This window comes from Ostrea edulis, chromosome 8, assembly GCF_947568905.1.
Source record: "Ostrea edulis chromosome 8, xbOstEdul1.1, whole genome shotgun sequence".
Taxonomy (NCBI): Eukaryota; Metazoa; Mollusca; class Bivalvia; order Ostreida; family Ostreidae; genus Ostrea; species Ostrea edulis.
In genome coordinates, this window is record NC_079171.1 from 5337594 (window position 1) to 5355093 (window position 17500).

At 38.3% G+C, this 17500-nt stretch overlaps 1 protein-coding gene across 27 annotated transcripts in view; it reads left to right on the forward strand.

Moving 5' to 3' along the window:
* LOC125661139 (talin-1-like) overlaps positions 1 to 17500 on the forward strand; it is a 106597-nt gene that overhangs the window by 60599 nt on the left and 28498 nt on the right. For 18 of the 27 annotated variants that reach the window (XM_056148023.1, XM_056148014.1, XM_056147994.1 and 15 more), the window contains 10 exons: positions 2481 to 2667; positions 3044 to 3194; positions 3483 to 3576; positions 3909 to 3998; positions 4513 to 4524; positions 8580 to 8702; positions 9380 to 9523; positions 14316 to 14477; positions 15423 to 15563; positions 16833 to 17014. In XM_056148023.1, coding sequence (XP_056003998.1) covers positions 2481 to 2667; positions 3044 to 3194; positions 3483 to 3576; positions 3909 to 3998; positions 4513 to 4524; positions 8580 to 8702; positions 9380 to 9523; positions 14316 to 14477; positions 15423 to 15563; positions 16833 to 17014 — 1286 coding nt within the window. The remainder of the gene's footprint in view (positions 1 to 2480; positions 2668 to 3043; positions 3195 to 3482; positions 3577 to 3908; positions 3999 to 4512; positions 4525 to 8579; positions 8703 to 9379; positions 9524 to 14315; positions 14478 to 15422; positions 15564 to 16832; positions 17015 to 17500) is intronic. The other 9 variants (XM_056148018.1, XM_056148003.1, XM_056148008.1 and 6 more) reach the window with 1 other exon arrangement.

Here is a 17500-nt window from a genome sequence, read left to right on the forward strand (position 1 = left end):
GATCTGCTAGTCCGACGGACTATTGGTACATTAATATTAACTAGTCCGAGTCTGAAAACTACTAGTCCCGGGCATCGGGCTACCGTATTTTTCAACCCCTGCATTCTGTGTGTTTTAAAAAGCAGGAATCGATTCACCATTCTGTGTGATATAGGCAGAGTGAATGAGTCACCACTTTAGCCATCACCTTAACTTTGCTGCCACCTTCATGTTGTTATTCAGTCTGTATGGGTTTAATACGGAGATTTCGTTTCTTGGTTCAGTGTATGGGTTTAATACGGAGATTTCGTTTCTTGGTTCAGTGTATGGGTTTAATACGGAGATTTCGTTTCTTGGTTCAGTGTATGGGTTTAATACGGAGATTTCGTTTCTTGGTTCAGTGTATGGGTTTAATACGGAGATTTCGTTTCTTGGTTCAGTGTATGGGTTTAATACGGAGATTTCGTTTCTTGGTTCAGTGTATGGGTTTAATACGGAGATTTCGTTTTTTGGTTCAGTGAATGGTTTACGGAGATTTCGTTTCTTGGTTCAGTGAATGGTTTACGGAGATTTCGTTTCTCGGTTCAGTGAATGGTTTACGGAGATTTCGTTTCTCGGTTCAGTGTATGGTTTATTCTTGGTTCAGTGTATGGTTTACGGAGATTTCGTTTCTTGGTTCAGTGAATGGTTTACGGAGATTTCGTTTCTTGGTTCAGTGAATGGTTTACGGAGATTTCGTTTCTTGGTTCAGTGAATGGTTTACGGAGATTTCGTTTCTTGGTTCAGTGAATGGTTTACGGAGATTTCGTTTCTTGGTTCAGTGTATGGTTTATTCTTGGTTCAGTGTATGGTTTACGGAGATTTCGTTTCTTGGTTCTGTGAATGGTTTACAGAGATTTCGTTTCTCGGTTCAGTGTATGGGTTTAATATGAAGATTTCATTTCTCGGTTCAGTGTATGGGTTTAATATGGAGATTTCGTTTCTTGGTTCAGTGAATAGTTTACGGAGATTTCGTTTCTTGGTTCAGTGTATGGTTTATTCTTGGTTCAGTGTATGGTTTACGGAGATTTCGTTTCTTGGTTCTGTGAATGGTTTACAGAGATTTCGTTTCTCGGTTCAGTGTATGGGTTTAATATGGAGATTTCATTTCTCGGTTCAGTGTATGGGTTTAATATGGAGATTTCGTTTCTTGGTTCAGTGAATGGTTTACGGAGATTTCGTTTCTTGGTTCAGTGAATGGTTTACGGAGATTTCGTTTCTTGGTTCTGTGAATGGTTTACAGAGATTTCGTTTCTCGGTTCAGTGTATGGGTTTAATATGAAGATTTCATTTCTCGGTTCAGTGTATGGGTTTAATATGGAGATTTCGTTTCTTGGTTCAGTGAATAGTTTACGGAGATTTCGTTTCTTGGTTCAGTGTATGGTTTATTCTTGGTTCAGTGTATGGTTTACGGAGATTTCGTTTCTTGGTTCTGTGAATGGTTTACAGAGATTTCGTTTCTCGGTTCAGTGTATGGGTTTAATATGGAGATTTCATTTCTCGGTTCAGTGTATGGGTTTAATATGGAGATTTCGTTTCTTGGTTCAGTGAATGGTTTACGGAGATTTCGTTTCTTGGTTCAGTGAATGGTTTACGGAGATTTCGTTTCTTGGTTCAGTGAATGGTTTACGGAGATTTCGTTTCTTGGTTCAGTGTATGGTTTATTCTTGGTTCAGTGTATGGTTTACGGAGATTTCGTTTCTTGGTTCTGTGAATGGTTTACAGAGATTTCGTTTCTCGGTTCAGTGTATGGGTTTAATATGGAGATTTCATTTCTCGGTTCAGTGTATGGGTTTAATATGGAGATTTCGTTTCTTGGTTCAGTGAATGGTTTTTTCTTGATTCAGTGAAAGGTTTACAGAGATTTCGTTTCTTGGTTCAGTGAATAGTTTACGGAGATTTCGTTTCTTGGTTCAGTGTATGGTTTACGGAGATTTCGTTTCTCGGTTCAGTGAATGGTTTATTCTTGGTTCAGTGAATGGTTTACAGAGATTTCGTTTCTTGGTTCAGTGAATAGTTTACGGAGATTTCGTTTCTTGGTTCAGTGAATGGATTTTTCTTGGTTCAGTGAATGGTTTACAGAGATTTCGTTTCTTGGTTCAGTGAATAGTTTACGGAGATTTCGTTTCTCGGTTCAGTGTATGGTTTACGGAGATTTCGTTTCTCGGTTCAGTGTATGGTTTACGGAGATTTCGTTTCTCGGTTCAGTGTATGGTTTATTCTTGGTTCAGTGTATGGTTTACGGAGATTTCGTTTCTTGGTTCAGTGTATGGTTTACGGAGATTTCGTTTCTCGGTTCAGTGTATGGTTTACGGAGATTTCGTTTCTCGGTTCAGTGTATGGTTTATTCTTGGTTCAGTGAATGGTTTACGGAGATTTCGTTTCTTGGTTCAGTGTATGATTTACGGAGATTTCGTTTCTTGGTTCAGTGAATGGTTTACGGAGATTTCGTTTGCTTGCAGTACCCCAGCACTGACAGAACCTTCCAGGAGGTTCAGATCGAGATAAACAACGCGGCTGTGAACCTGAACCAGTCAGCCAGCAACATTGTCACGGCGTCTCGAGGCACACCCATTCAGCTTGCTGAGTCATCTCGAGAATACAGTACATCATACTCAGAATTCATCAAGTCTGGACTCACCGTGGCAGGTAGGTGTGACTGAGGCTGTATGTATGGGTTGTGTGGGGCTCATAATTTAAAGTTTCAAAACAGAGGGGCGAGGTCATTGTCCAGAGTATATGTTATAAACTATTCCATGAGCTCATATTCATTATTTCCCACCAGCCAATGTGTCCTGCAGGGGGCATTAGTCCCGCTAATTCTAGTTCAAACAGAGAAGAGGGTGCATACCTGCAGTGGGTAACTGGGTCAAGGTCATTGTCCCTGGGTTTTGTTTCATTTACAGGTCTTAACTTAATGATGGGAAAAGCATTAGATGTTCCTTATTTATAAATCTAATTCTTCTGACCTGAGGATGACTGTACTCTTTGATTTACTTCTAAATGGCGCTTGGTGAACTTGCAGGTTTGTCTAAGGACGTGGACACCCAGAACCAGATTGTGGGCGGCCTGAAGAACATCTCCATGGTGTCCAGTAAGCTGTTACTGGCTGCCAAGTCTGTGTCAGCTGATCCAAACGCTCCCAACACCAAGAATCTTCTGTCACAGGCAGCCAGGTGTGTACTGAATATAACAATGAATAAAAATGTCTCTATTAAAATCAGTTAGTTTAATGCAGTGTTTAAAAGGATTGCCATGGAAACCAATGATATTTTTCAGGTGCGAAGCAACAATTTTAATTTTTTCATATTCAATAGTAGAAAGTCTTTTCGTATAGAAATGAAAGAAGAAGCGGGAAAATGGGAACTGTGAGATTTATGAATAAAATGCAGTATTTTGGGAGTGTATGCATTGTAATGTTTGAATTACAGGACAATGTATGCATTGTAACGTTTGAATTTCAGGGCAGTGACAGAAAGCATCAACCAGCTGATTAATGTCTGCACAGTGTCAGCCCCAGGTCAGAAGGAATGTGATAACGCCCTCCGACAAATTCAGGTCAGTGTCATACAGGGTAATATCAAGATAATGTCAGTATCGTACTGTGTAATTTTGAGATATTGTCTTTTGATCCAAGTCTTTTCAGATTTGTTTGGTAACTTTAAAGCCTTTTGTGCTGTACTGTAGGTGATATATTTTTTTGTACAGTACTGTAGATGATATAACTTTTTGTGCTGTACTGTAGATGATATATTTTTTTGTGCTGTACTGTAGATGATGTAACTTTTTGTGTTGTACTGTAGGTGTTATAACTTTTTGTACAGTACTGTAGGTGATATAATAGTTTGTGCTGTACTGTAGGTGATATAACTTTTTGTGCTGTACTGTAGATGATGAAGTCCATGCTTGAGAGTGCTAATGAACCGGTGACGGACCTATCCTACTTTGAGTGCCTGGACTCTGTCATGGAGAAATCCAAGGTAACTACCACTGCTCAGAAAACTGCTACATCAATTTCCTCAGATTACACCCACAGTAAGAGCATGTTAAGTCAGAAAAATATCAGAGGCAATGCTGTCGGAATTGTTACCCGTAGAAAAAGAATGACAAGACTCCCAGAATTTCATTATGATATTTAACTGTTTGTTGGATGCATTTTCATTTGTCTTGTCTTGTTCTCTGTTGTATGATATTCATTTTCTATGTCAACATTTTCAAATACCATCCATTGTTGCAATCTTTATGAATGCCAAAGATATTCTGTAAAAATCTTGAGGTTCTTGTTATTGATTGAGATTTGAAATCCTGATTATGATAAGTATTTATAGCTTCAATTTTCTATTGCCATCATATGATTGGCTGATCATTTAAATTGTAATGCCGTCATCTGATTGGCTGATCATTTTAAATTTTAATGCTGTCATCTGATTGGCTGATCATTTAAATTTTAATGCTGTCATCTGATTGGCTGATTGTGTGAGGATTTTATCACAGGGCCAAGTCTGGGTAAATTTCACCTTCTATATAACCCATCTTTCTGTTTCATGTTGTACCCAGAAAGCTTATAACAGACTAGCTCAACACATCCTGTTCACATACCTTATCATAACGGCACTTCCGAATTCTACACATCCTAACCCCCCAGTTCAGCACTGCCACACAAAAACCACTCACGTACCTTATCGTAACGGCACTTCTGAATTCAGTACATCGTAATCCTTCCGTCCACCACACAAAACCACTGATAAAATGCCAGTTAATCAATGTAATTCACATACTGAAGCATGATTACAAACAGTAAGGCGGACAAACACGGAATCAGTCTGTTTCTGAGAGCTGAATGTATTTATCAATGTTAATTAGCCGCTGAATATATTCGTCAATGTTAATTAGCCACTGAATATATTCGTCAATGTTAATTAGTCGCTGAATATATTCGTCAATGTTAATTAGCCGCTGAATATATTCGTCAATGTTAATTAGTCGCTGAATATATTCGTCAATGTTAATTAGCCGCTGAATATATTCGTCAATGTTAATTAGCCGCTGAATATATTCATCAATGTTAATTAGCCGCTGAATATATTCATCAATGTTAATTACCCGCTGAATATATATATCTATGTTGATTAGCTGCTGAATATACACAAATGTTAACAGTATTGTTGAGCCTGTCTGTCTGTGTGTCCTAGCTACATTCCATCTCTACCAAATGAAGCATGTGGAGGGAAGGGGTTCTTGATTTTGTTTCAGTTTCTCTTTGGTTTTTTCATTTGACACACACATGTATAGTTTTCAGGATTAGCTAATCTTCATTGGATTTACTCTTCGACACACACATGTACAGTATAGTTTTCAGGATTAGCTAATCTTCATTGGATTTACTCTTCGACACACACATGTATAGTAGGTTTTTCAGGATTAGCTAATTCTGGGACTTTTTATTTGTGGTTTTTATTTGGGCGGCATGTTTTATTTAGGCGGTATGTTTTTTTGGGGGGCGGTATGTTTTATTTTGGGTGTACTACTTGTAACATTCTCTGAAATCAGCGATTGCCTTTTTATAACTGTACATCAGCATTGTCTTGAACTTTTGACCTCATCCTCTGTAAGGGAGAGTGAGGTCAAGTCATGTATAGAGGTCAAAGGTCAGATGAGAATTGAGAGGGCATCATAATTCATTAACATACTCTTTTCTGTATAGAAAATTTATATTGTAAAATTGTGAGAAGCTGATTTTAAGTGATGAAGATTTAAGGGAGTGGTGTTTATGCAACCCCCCCCCCCCCCCCCCCCCCCCCCCCTCACACACACACACACACACACACACACAAGGTAAAAGTTGATAGCTCAGGAAATGTAATTGGAGTGCTATGACATCATGTTTAATCAGAGACCTGTAGAAATCTAGAATGACCTAGTTCAATGATATTTACTCGGAGTAATGCAATATGTTGATGTATGCACTGCTGATTGTAGATATTTCTTGCTTGACATTGAAAACATTAATCAGACAAATGAAAGCAGTATGAATGTTCATATTGATTGTTGCACAGTCATCAGATTATGTGAACAAAAAATTTAGAATCCAATGACTTTGAATTCTCATCACGTTAAAACTAAACTTGTGGGTTTTACCTCATCTTACATTGCCTCGTCACGTTAAAACTAAACTTGTGGGTTTTACCTCATCTTACATTGCCTCGTCATGTTAAAACTAAACTTGTGGGTTTTACCTCATCTTACATTGCCTTGTCACGTTAAAACTAAACTTGTGGGTTTTACCTCATCTTACATTGCCTCGTCACGTTAAAAGAGGGACAACTCTGTGTTGTTTTTATTGGCCCAGTCTTAGATCCGCCCACTGACAACTAGGGCAAAAATAAAATGGGGGCAGTGATTTATGTCCATTATTGTGAGCTTAAACAAAGAGTGGAAGTTTTGCGTTCTATAGATTGTAAGCTTAAACAAGGACTATGAAAGTTTTACGTTCTATAGATTGTAAGCTTAAACAAGGACTATGAAAGTTTTACGTTCTATAGATTGTAAGCTTAAACAATGACTGTGGAAGTTTTACGTTCTAAAGATTCTGCATCGAGTAAGCATTTCTTCACGAAAAATCCCAGTGATTATGAAAATGTTCACTAGATGTTAGATTATACTTTGTGACATTGATATTTCTATGAACATGTGATATGTATAGGTCTGTAAACACATGATATATTGATACCCCTGTAAACACACGATATGTTGATACCCCTGTAAACACACGATATATTGATACCCCTTTAAACACATGATATGTTGATACCCCTGTAAACACACGATATATTGATACCCCTTTAAACACATGATATGTTGATACCCCTGTAAACACACGATATATTGATACCCCTTTAAACACATGATATGTTGATACCCCTGTAAACACATGATATGTTGATGATATGTTGATGATATGCTGATGATATGTTGATGATACTTTAGCTGTTCTCGGTGTTGTTTTAACTCTGACTGTTGCACTCTGTTCAGTGTTGTTACTAATCAGTCCAGGTCCTGAGTGATGTTATTTTTGTGTGTGACACCCGCTGGTCCAGGTCCTTAGTGGTGTTATTTCTCTGTGTGTGACACCCGCTGGTCCAGGTCCTTAGTGGTGTTATTTCTCTGTGTGTGACACCCGCTGGTCCAGGTCCTTAGTGGTGTTATTTCTCTGTGTGTGACACCCGCTGGTCCAGGTCCTTAGTGGTGTTATTTCTCTGTGTGTGACACCCGCTGGTCCAGGTCCTTAGTGGTGTTATTTCTCTGTGTGTGACACCCGCTGGTCCAGGTCCTTAGTGGTGTTATTTCTCTGTGTGTGACACCCGCTGGTCCAGGTCCTTAGTGGTGTTATTTCTCTGTGTGTGACACCCGCTGGTCCAGGTCCTTAGTGGTGTTATTTCTCTGTGTGTGACACCCGCTGGTCCAGGTCCTTAGTGGTGTTATTTCTCTGTGTGTGACACCCGCTGGTCCAGGTCCTTAGTGGTGTTATTTCTCTGTGTGTGACACCCGCTGGTCCAGGTCCTTAGTGGTGTTATTTCTCTGTGTGTGACACCCGCTGGTCCAGGTCCTTAGTGGTGTTATTTCTCTGTGTGTGACACCCGCTGGTCCAGGTCCTTAGTGGTGTTATTTCTCTGTGTGTGACACCCGCTGGTCCAGGTCCTTAGTGGTGTTATTTCTCTGTGTGTGACACCCGCTGGTCCAGGTCCTTAGTGGTGTTATTTCTCTGTGTGTGACACCCGCTGGTCCAGGTCCTTAGTGGTGTTATTTCTCTGTGTGTGACACCCGCTGGTCCAGGTCCTTAGTGGTGTTATTTCTCTGTGTGTGACACCCGCTGGCCCAGATTGTACTGTTGATATGGAAATGTGTATCAATTGACGGGGAGCAAACAATCTTCAAAATATGATATACTTGTTAAGTTCCTCAGAATCTTCCAACATTTCATGGTTCTAAACATGACTTTATTGCTTGCAAATGAAATGAATATTTTGAAATCAGGAAATGAAATTAATGAAGATTGGTTTTGAGAATGAGTTTCTTTTTGACAAAACTGTTTCACATGATCTTTGTTCCAGACTGAAAATACAATATAGATTCCCTGCAATGTCTTCAGTAGTAAGGCAGTGTTTTACTAATAACTCAAACATTGTTCTCCTTGAATAAAGATGAACATCTATATTTTTATTGGTACTCTTTTAAACATTTCTTAATTGAGAATTCGTCAAAATTAGCAATTCTGTTAAACGGAGAAAACTAATGGGAATTTTATTTCGTCAATCTCGACGATGTTTCCGTGTTGACAGTATGTTGTGTAGAGGAATTATTTACCGAGTAAAACATCTTTATGTTATCACGTGACATTGAAATATAACAGTATTCGTAACATGTTTTCATTCTTACCTGACTTAATGAAATATACAGTAGATTGTCTCCCCCTGAACGGTAAAAGCCTCCTCATTGTCAGCTTGCTGTTGGTTACAGTGTACTAAGACTTTCCGCTTATTGTTTTTTCGAATTTTTGTCAGATGTTGGGCGATTCGATGACGGGTATTACAAACCACGCTAAAAAAGGAGACCTGGAGAACTTCTGTGACTCCGTGGGGAATTTCTCAACATCTGTTTGTGGTCTGACAGAAGCTGCTTCACAGGTAAGGGAATGTTTCAAAACTATTGGAATCTTTCTGTGGGAAAGAACTAGATTATCTGCAGATTAATTTTATGAATACAGCGATTTTTTTCTACCCATTGGTACTGGTACCGGTACCCATTCAATTGGAAAAATGGCGCCAAAATCGAACAAATTGGGAATTTTCTACCAAAGTATCAGCAAATGGTTTCAATTAAAAGAAAAGAGAGAACAAAACAAGAAGTAGTCATCTCTTTACAAATTTTTTTACGGTAATATTTGCTGTTGTGAGACATAAAGGAATCGTCGAAGGCTCATTTTAGAATCGTTGTAGCTCTACAAAACACGCGCACTGCCATGATCTGTACTTTCAATTTAATACCGGAAGTGAACATTTTAGTTAATTTGTACAACGTTTCAGACTAATTAAATTACGATGTCAGCGGCTGGTCTATTTTTTGGCAAGTAAATTGGGCATTTTTAGTCTCAAAATTGGGGAAAATCAATGGTTTTTGGCATTGGGAATGCTACCGTTTATCGGTACCAGTTATATAAGGAAAAAAAATCGCTGGAATATGTCAATACGCGTACTTAATGAGTACTTAACCCCCAGCATAAATAACAGTTGGTCCCAGCAATGAAAATTTAGCGATTACATTAAAGCACAATGGTGACAGGGAAATGTGGTGTGTTTTACAGGCAGCCTACCTGGTGGGGATCTCGGACAGGGCTTCAGAGCCCGGCAGGCCTGGATTGGTGGACCAGTCTCAGTTTGCCCGGGCTAACCAGGCCATACAGATGGCTTGTCAGAACCTGATTAACCCGGCCAGCTCCCAGCAACAGGTTAGTGTCCACTAAGTGACCATTTTAGCACTGTGTGTTGACTACATTAAATGTACTAGTGCAGCCTTGCCAGTATTTTCATTGAGTGTATAGTATAGAGAAATTTTGTCCAAAGGATTTCATTTTTTGTAAGTCTAGTTTGTAATATGTTCTGAGTAAGGTATCTTTATTTGGAGTCGGAAAGTCCCACATTTATAATGGTAGCACGGTCGCTGGCATTTTGATGATAATTCTACAGACCAAATTTTGTTCTTCCTATATTAAATTCAATAAGTTTTGGCCAATCAGAATTTGTATCCCTTTATAAGAGAGTAATGGCTTGTACTAATTCCGAATACCCTAAATTCATTAACAATATTAAAAAATGAAATTTTCAGCTGCTTTTTAGATGTGTCTGTTTAGAATAGGACATCAGAGCAAGCTTTTAGAAATCGCTGTTCTCCTAACCAAACCCTGTATTCCTGAACCTTTAACACCAAGCCCACTAACGAACAATTAATGATGCTTTGAGTAACTATGTGTAATTATTAGTCTGCCCTAACCTACTGCTCTAGGTTTTCTTGGTAATAATAGAAATTTCCAACTTGTAATTGGTCAAATGTAGTGCTGTCAACATTTCCATTTCTAATAGTAGAATGAATTAGAACTTACCCCTGTTGAGCCCCCCCCCCTTCAGAATATTACTTCAGAAATCTGAGACACACAAAGAAGACCAGAGTAAATCAATATGAAATAAAGTAAAACCTTTCAAAAGACTGGGATATTTCTCACAAGTACTTAACGATTTATCCTTCTTTATTTAGTACTACATGATGGACAGCTGTAGGTCAATGGTAGGTGACCTTGACTTCCAGGTGACCCCTGGGGTCATGTATTCCTGTGCATTGTGCCCTTAGTTCTTTGTGTTGAATGTTTTTTTTTTTTATTTACACAGAGCTATCACAATGTTGTTACGTCAGCCTTAAATGTTAATTCCCCAATATCAGAATTCAAGGCCATTCTCACGTTCAAGGCCATTCTCTGTTGTCGCCTTAGAGATATTTTTTTTGGACATTCTTCTCTCCCATTATTTCCATTTGAAAAGAGTCAGTTGCTCAAAGTTTAGAAATATATTGCCAAACCATTTTAGATAGATTTCTTTTGAAAAAAGTTTTGATTGGCAAGATGAGTAGGCGGGGTTGAACATAAATAGGTTATTATTGCCTTATTGAGATTTGCATATTTTGTGTTGAAACAGCTTCTTTTGTATGATAGGAAGAAGGTAAAAAAATGTAGTGTCCCTGATTATTCCTCAACTATTGAATATTCATTTATTAGTACATTTATCAGTATACAAAATATTTCATGTTGTGGACGACTATTCTTCTCTACATTTTATTTTCGTCTGACACTACATATATGCTGTATAAGTCATTATAATTATTCATATATCATACTTATGAATATTCATCATTTCTATTTGAATTTTCATTAATCTTGTTGATAAAGGTTTGAATTTGAATATTCATTATGTCATTGAATATTCATTACTTCAGTATAATGAATATTCATTACTTCAGTATATTTAAACTTATGTTTTCTTTTACATCACACAATTCCAGCGAAGGTCTCTGCATGATGTAAGATATCACAGTGTGAATGTATATTTCCCAGAATTCTGTTAACTTCCTGTCAGTATTACGTGTAGAGATATAATATTGTTTACGCTTCTCTGTAGAGAGTTTGTCTGTATAACTGGTAGCCATGGTAACACATTTTCAAATTCCTTATATTTATGAAATTCAAATCTGTTGCAAAAAATGTTTGTTTTTACATGAATGTTTGAATTAGACATGCTATATGTGTCTCGTTGCTATTAATGGTTACCATGGTAATAAGATGTGTGTCTGTTATTGTAGGAACTGTATATGAACTTTGATATCCATAGCAACTGTGTAGGCTCTCATATAATGTGTAGTATGTAACTGAACTGGGTGTAAGCAAGTTCAATATCTACATGTGTACTATGTAACTGAACTGGGTGTAAACAAGTTCAATATCTACATGTGTACTATGTAACTGAACTGGGTGTAAACAAGTTCAATATCTACATGTGTACTATGTAACTGAACTGGGTGTAAACAAGTTCAATATCTACATGTGTACTATGTAACTGAACTGGGTGTAAACAAGTTCAATATCTACATGTGTACTATGTAACTGAACTGGGTGTAAACAAGTTCAATATCTATGTTATGTCAGCGAGACAGTGAAATTAGATATACAGTACAATCTCAGTGAAGTTAGATTTACATTACAATCTCAGTGAAGTGAAATTTACATTACAATCTCAGTGAAGTTAGATTTACAGTACAATCTCAGTGAGATAGTGGTGCACTATTGAGAACTATCTCAGTGAGACAGTGGTGTACTATTGAGAACGATCTCAGTGAGACAGTGGTGCACTATTGAGAACTGATTTACAGTACAATCTCTGTGAGATAGTGGTGCACTATTGAGAACTGATTTACAGTACAATCTCAGTGAGATACACTATTGAGAACTATCTCAGTGAGACAGTGGTGCACTATTGAGAACTATCTCAGTGAGACAGTGGTGCACTATTGAGAACTATCTCAGTGAGACAGTGGTGCACTATTGAGAACTATCTCGGTGAGACAGTGGTGCACTATTGAGAATTTCTTGTAAATAGATATCCCTTTTTTGTGTTGTATGCCTCTTTTGATGTTTAGTTCTGTAGGAAATTTTAATGATTTGATTGAAGTCAGAATGTAAGTGTTAAATCAAGACGAACAGCATTGTCCTAAGCACTTCTCTAGAGCTGGTGTGTCTCTTTAAACTGTCCAGTGTGTCTGTAGAAAACACAGAGCACAGAATTAAACCACAGTAGGTTCACTGTAGCTCAGTAGTATAGGTCATACTGATGAACAAACACACATGTACAGACACAAATCTACACACATATACAGACATATGTACACACAGACACATGTACACACAGACACATGTACACACAGACACATGTACACACACACATGTACACACATATACAGACATATGTACAGACAGACACATGTACACACAGACACATGTACAGACACATATACACACAGACACATGTACACACAGACACATGTACACACAGACACATGTACACACAGACACATGTTCACACATATACAGACACACATATACAGTACACACATATACACACAGACACACATACAGACACATGTACACACAGACACATGTACACACAGACACATGTTCACACATATACAGACACACATATACAGACATATGTACAGACAGACACATGTACACACACACACATGTACACACATATACAGACATATGTACAGACAGACACATATACACACAGACACATGTACACACAGACACATGTACACACAGACACATGTTCACACATATACAGTACACACATATACAGTACACACATATACACACAGACACACATACAGACACATGTACACACAGACACATGTACAGACACATATACAGACACACATATACACACAGACACACACACAGACACATGTACACACAGACAGACACATGTACACACACACAGACACATGTACACACAGACACATGTACACACACACAGACACACATACAGACACAGACACATGTACACACACAGACACATGTACAGACACATGTACAGACACATGTACACACAGACACACATACAGACACATGTACACACACACACATATACAGACATATGTACACACACACACATCTACAGACACACACATATACACACAGACACATGTACACACAGACACATGTACACACATATACAGACACACATATACACACAGACACATATACACTCAAATGTACACACACACATGTACACACAGACACATGTACACACATATACAGACACACATGTACACACAGACACATGTACACTCAAATGTACACACACACATGTACACACAGACACATGTACACACACAGACACACAATAAGACTGACACTGGCATGCCTTTATTTAGTGATATGACCCACAGAATAATCACCATATAAATATCCACTATATTAGGGTTAGTTCACATATTATATTGAATGTAAACTCTGTATCACATATCGTGTTATATCAGTGGAGGAGACTATTGGTGTGGGAGAGCTGCTATCTGTCTTACTAACCGGTGTATCGCAGCGTATCGGAGTTAACAAGAATGTATTGGTTAATTTGTATCGCAGTGTATCAGAGTTAACAAGAATGTATCGGTTAATTTGTATCGCAGTGTATCAGAGTTAACAAGAATATATCGGTTAATTTGTATCGCAGTGTATCAGAGAATACAGATAATGTATCGTGTGCTAACAATTAATGATACATTAGGAACCTATATCATTGTGTCAGGCAGAATGTGAACTGACTGCTGTAGAAAACGTGACATTCTCAAGTGAATAGTTGTCATATACAGATCTAATAATGTTTCATGTGAATAGTTGTCATATACAGATCTAATAATGTTTCATGTGAATAGTTGTCATATACAGATCTAATAATGTTTCGTCTTTGAAGTATAAATACTTGATACTGTAATTTTGAAGTGTAAATATTTAATGCTCTAACTTTGAAGTGTAAATATTTAATGCTGTAACACTGTATCAGAGTTCAAACTAACTTATGCTGTTCAAGAATTAATGATACTGTATATATCGGGCTGTAATGCTTTTTCTTTTAACCAAAAGGTTATTTAAATGAGAATCCAGATAAAGATGGGTGCTTTAGAGTTTTCTCCCTTTGTAGGTGTTGTCGGCGGCTACTGTGGTTGCTAAGCACACATCGGCCTTGTGTAATGCCTGTCGTCTGGCCTCCAGCAAAACCTCCAATCCTGTTGCCAAGCGACACTTCGTACAGAGTGCCAAGGACGTAGCCAACAGCACAGCGAACCTGGTCAAAGCTATCAAGGTTAGTAAGCAAGGTCACAGCTATCAAGGTTAGTAAGCAAGGTCACAGCTATCAAGGTCAATTAGCAAGGTCACAGTCATCAAGGTTAGTTAGCAATGTCACAGCTATCAAGGTTAGTAAGCAAAGTTGAAGTTATCAAGGTTGGGTAGCATGGTCAGTTCTTATCATTAACTGCAGGGTCAGCTCCTCAAGGTCAGGTTGTGTATACTGACTTTGGACAGAACAATAGTTCAAATTCTGGGAAAAGAAGGAACAGAAATATTATGGATTCAGGGATAGACATTAACTTTTCTTCTTACTTGCCCTTTGGGCAAGTAAACTCGAAGCTTTACTTGTCCGAATATAAAATGTAGTTGTCTGAAATATATTAGACTCTATTAAGCCTTTCAACCAGTAACTCTTATCTCTCTCTGTCAATTGGTGATACAGTACGATCTACAAGAATGGGTATTCGCTATAATCTGACGATTTGGTAAAGAAAATAGCAATATATAGAGTTGGACTTTACGATCTAATATTTGATATTCATCAAGCTTAACACAATTATTATAATAATCATATTTCTTACTTAAATAATCACTTGCCCCATCGGGAAAGTGTGTATTGAGTTTCACTTGTCTGCACTGGGTTTTCACTTGCCTCGGGCAATCGGACAACCGTTAATGTTGATCCCTGGGATTCCTTATTTTACAGTAGTACTTGACATGGAACAGAAATATTATGGATTCCTTATTCTACAGTAGTACTTGACATGGAACAGAAATAGTATGGATTCCTTATTTTACAGTAGTACTTGACATGGCAAAATGACTTGTATACATCAAAATGATGTGATAATAAATTCCTTCTGTATATTCAGGAGTCTATAGTAAGGTTTTTAACAGGAAGGGCTATTGGAAGTGGATATTTTACTGTAATCATTCGTTTGTAAACTTCTCCCTACAGGCGCTGGATCAGGACTTCACGGAGGAAAATCGCCTGCGGTGTGCAGAGGCAGCCAAACCACTGACGGATGCCGTGGATGAACTCACCACTTTCGCCTCATCTCCAGAATTCGCCAGCATGCCGGCCAAGATCAGTCCTGAGGTACACATTTATAAATTAGAGATGCTGCCCTCAGCGGCCCCGAGGTACAGATTTATAAGATAGATGCTGCCCTCTGCAGCCCTGAGGTACAGATTTATAAGATAGATGCTGCCCTGAAGTACAGATTTATAAGACAGAGGTGCTGCCCTGAGGTACAGGTTTATAAGATAGAGGTGCTGCCCTCTGTTGTGATTCGGATTAGATGTGTGTGTCTGTTGAGGGTTATTTTGTATTCCCTAGACTCGTTAATGAATTGCTTGATTCAATAAAAACTGAATTCCTTCAGATAGAGAGACGGGTTGATCCTATTGACTGACCACAATCATTAAAGACCAAGGTCACAGATCTATTGACTGACCACAATCATTAAAGACCAAGGTCACAGATCTATTGACTGACCACAATCATTAAAGACCAAGGACACACAGATCTATTGACTGACCACAATCATTAAAGACCAAGGTCACACAGATGTATTGATTGACCACAATCATTAAAGACCAAGGTCACAGATCTATTGACTGACCACAATCATTAATGACCAAGGTCACACAGATCTATTGACTGACCACAATCATTAAAGACCAAGGTCGCAGATCTATTGACTGACCACAATCATTAATGACCAAGGTCACACAGATGTATTGACTGACCACAATCATTAAAGACCAAGGTCACAGATGTATTGACTGACCACAATCATTAAAGACCAAGGTCACAGATCTATTGACTGACCACAATCATTAAAGACCAAGGTCACAGATCTATTGACTGACCACAATCATTAAAGACCAAGGTCACAGATCTATTGACTGACCACAATCATTAAAAACCAAGGTCACACAGGTCATGGATAGGAGTTTTGTGGCCTGTCTCGCAATAATTTTCTTGTTGTCTTTTTGATGTCACAATCTCTCATTATTTTCTAATTCTTGAAACTGTCAAATATATAAAAATGTGTCCACCTATCTGGCTCTAGATTACTGGAACATTGGTGAATGATTGATTGAGATTTATTTTTGAGTGGGATAGGTTGTGATTCAGTTTGGCGGTTAAAGATTTGTAAATGTGCTTCTTTGAACAAATGAAAAACTTGTATGTCTTTTTCAATCCCATAAACCAACTCAATGGGGAGAAAATTGTTTTTGGTAGATTTGAATAGACTCAGCTATGTAAAAAACAATGATTGTAATCAATAAAATTACAGATAAACAAGGCCAATTTACTCCGCTGCTTGACCTGTGTCTTTAAACTTGTACTATTTTTCAGGCCAGAAAAGCCCAGGAGCCCATAGTCTCTGCTGGCAAGGCCATGATAGATGGGGCCTGTAGTATGGTGGCAGCAGCAAAACAACTGGCTGTCAACCCCAAGGACCCTCCCACATACCAGCTGTACTCCAACCACTCCAAGAGTGTCTCTGAGGCTATCAAACGACTTGTGTCCTCCATTAAGTAAGTCTCCGCGGCTATCAAACGACTTGTGTCAATTAAGTAAGTCTCCACGGCCATCAAACGACTTGTGTCAATTAAGTAAGTCTCTGCGGCTATCAAACGACTTGTGTCAATTAAGTAAGTCTCCACAGCCATCAAACGACTTGTGTCAATTAAACGGCTTGTGTCCTCAATTAAGTAAGTCTCCACGACCATCAAACGACTTGTGTCAATTAAATGGCTTGTGTCCTCAATTAAGTCAGTCTCTAAAACAGTGAAACAACTCGTCATCAGTAAAACAAGTCTTAAAGGCTTTAAAACGACTTTTGTTCACTAGAGGCAGAGTCCACATAATGACTCGTGTCTTCAAAAAGCAAATCTTATCAGCGATAAAGCAACCTGTGTACGCAGCTGATTAAGTGCAGAGTACCTCAATAGTCTGAGTGGAAGACATCATGTCTTTAGTTCAGTCAGTGTCCACCTTCACGTCAGAAAACCGCAAATAAA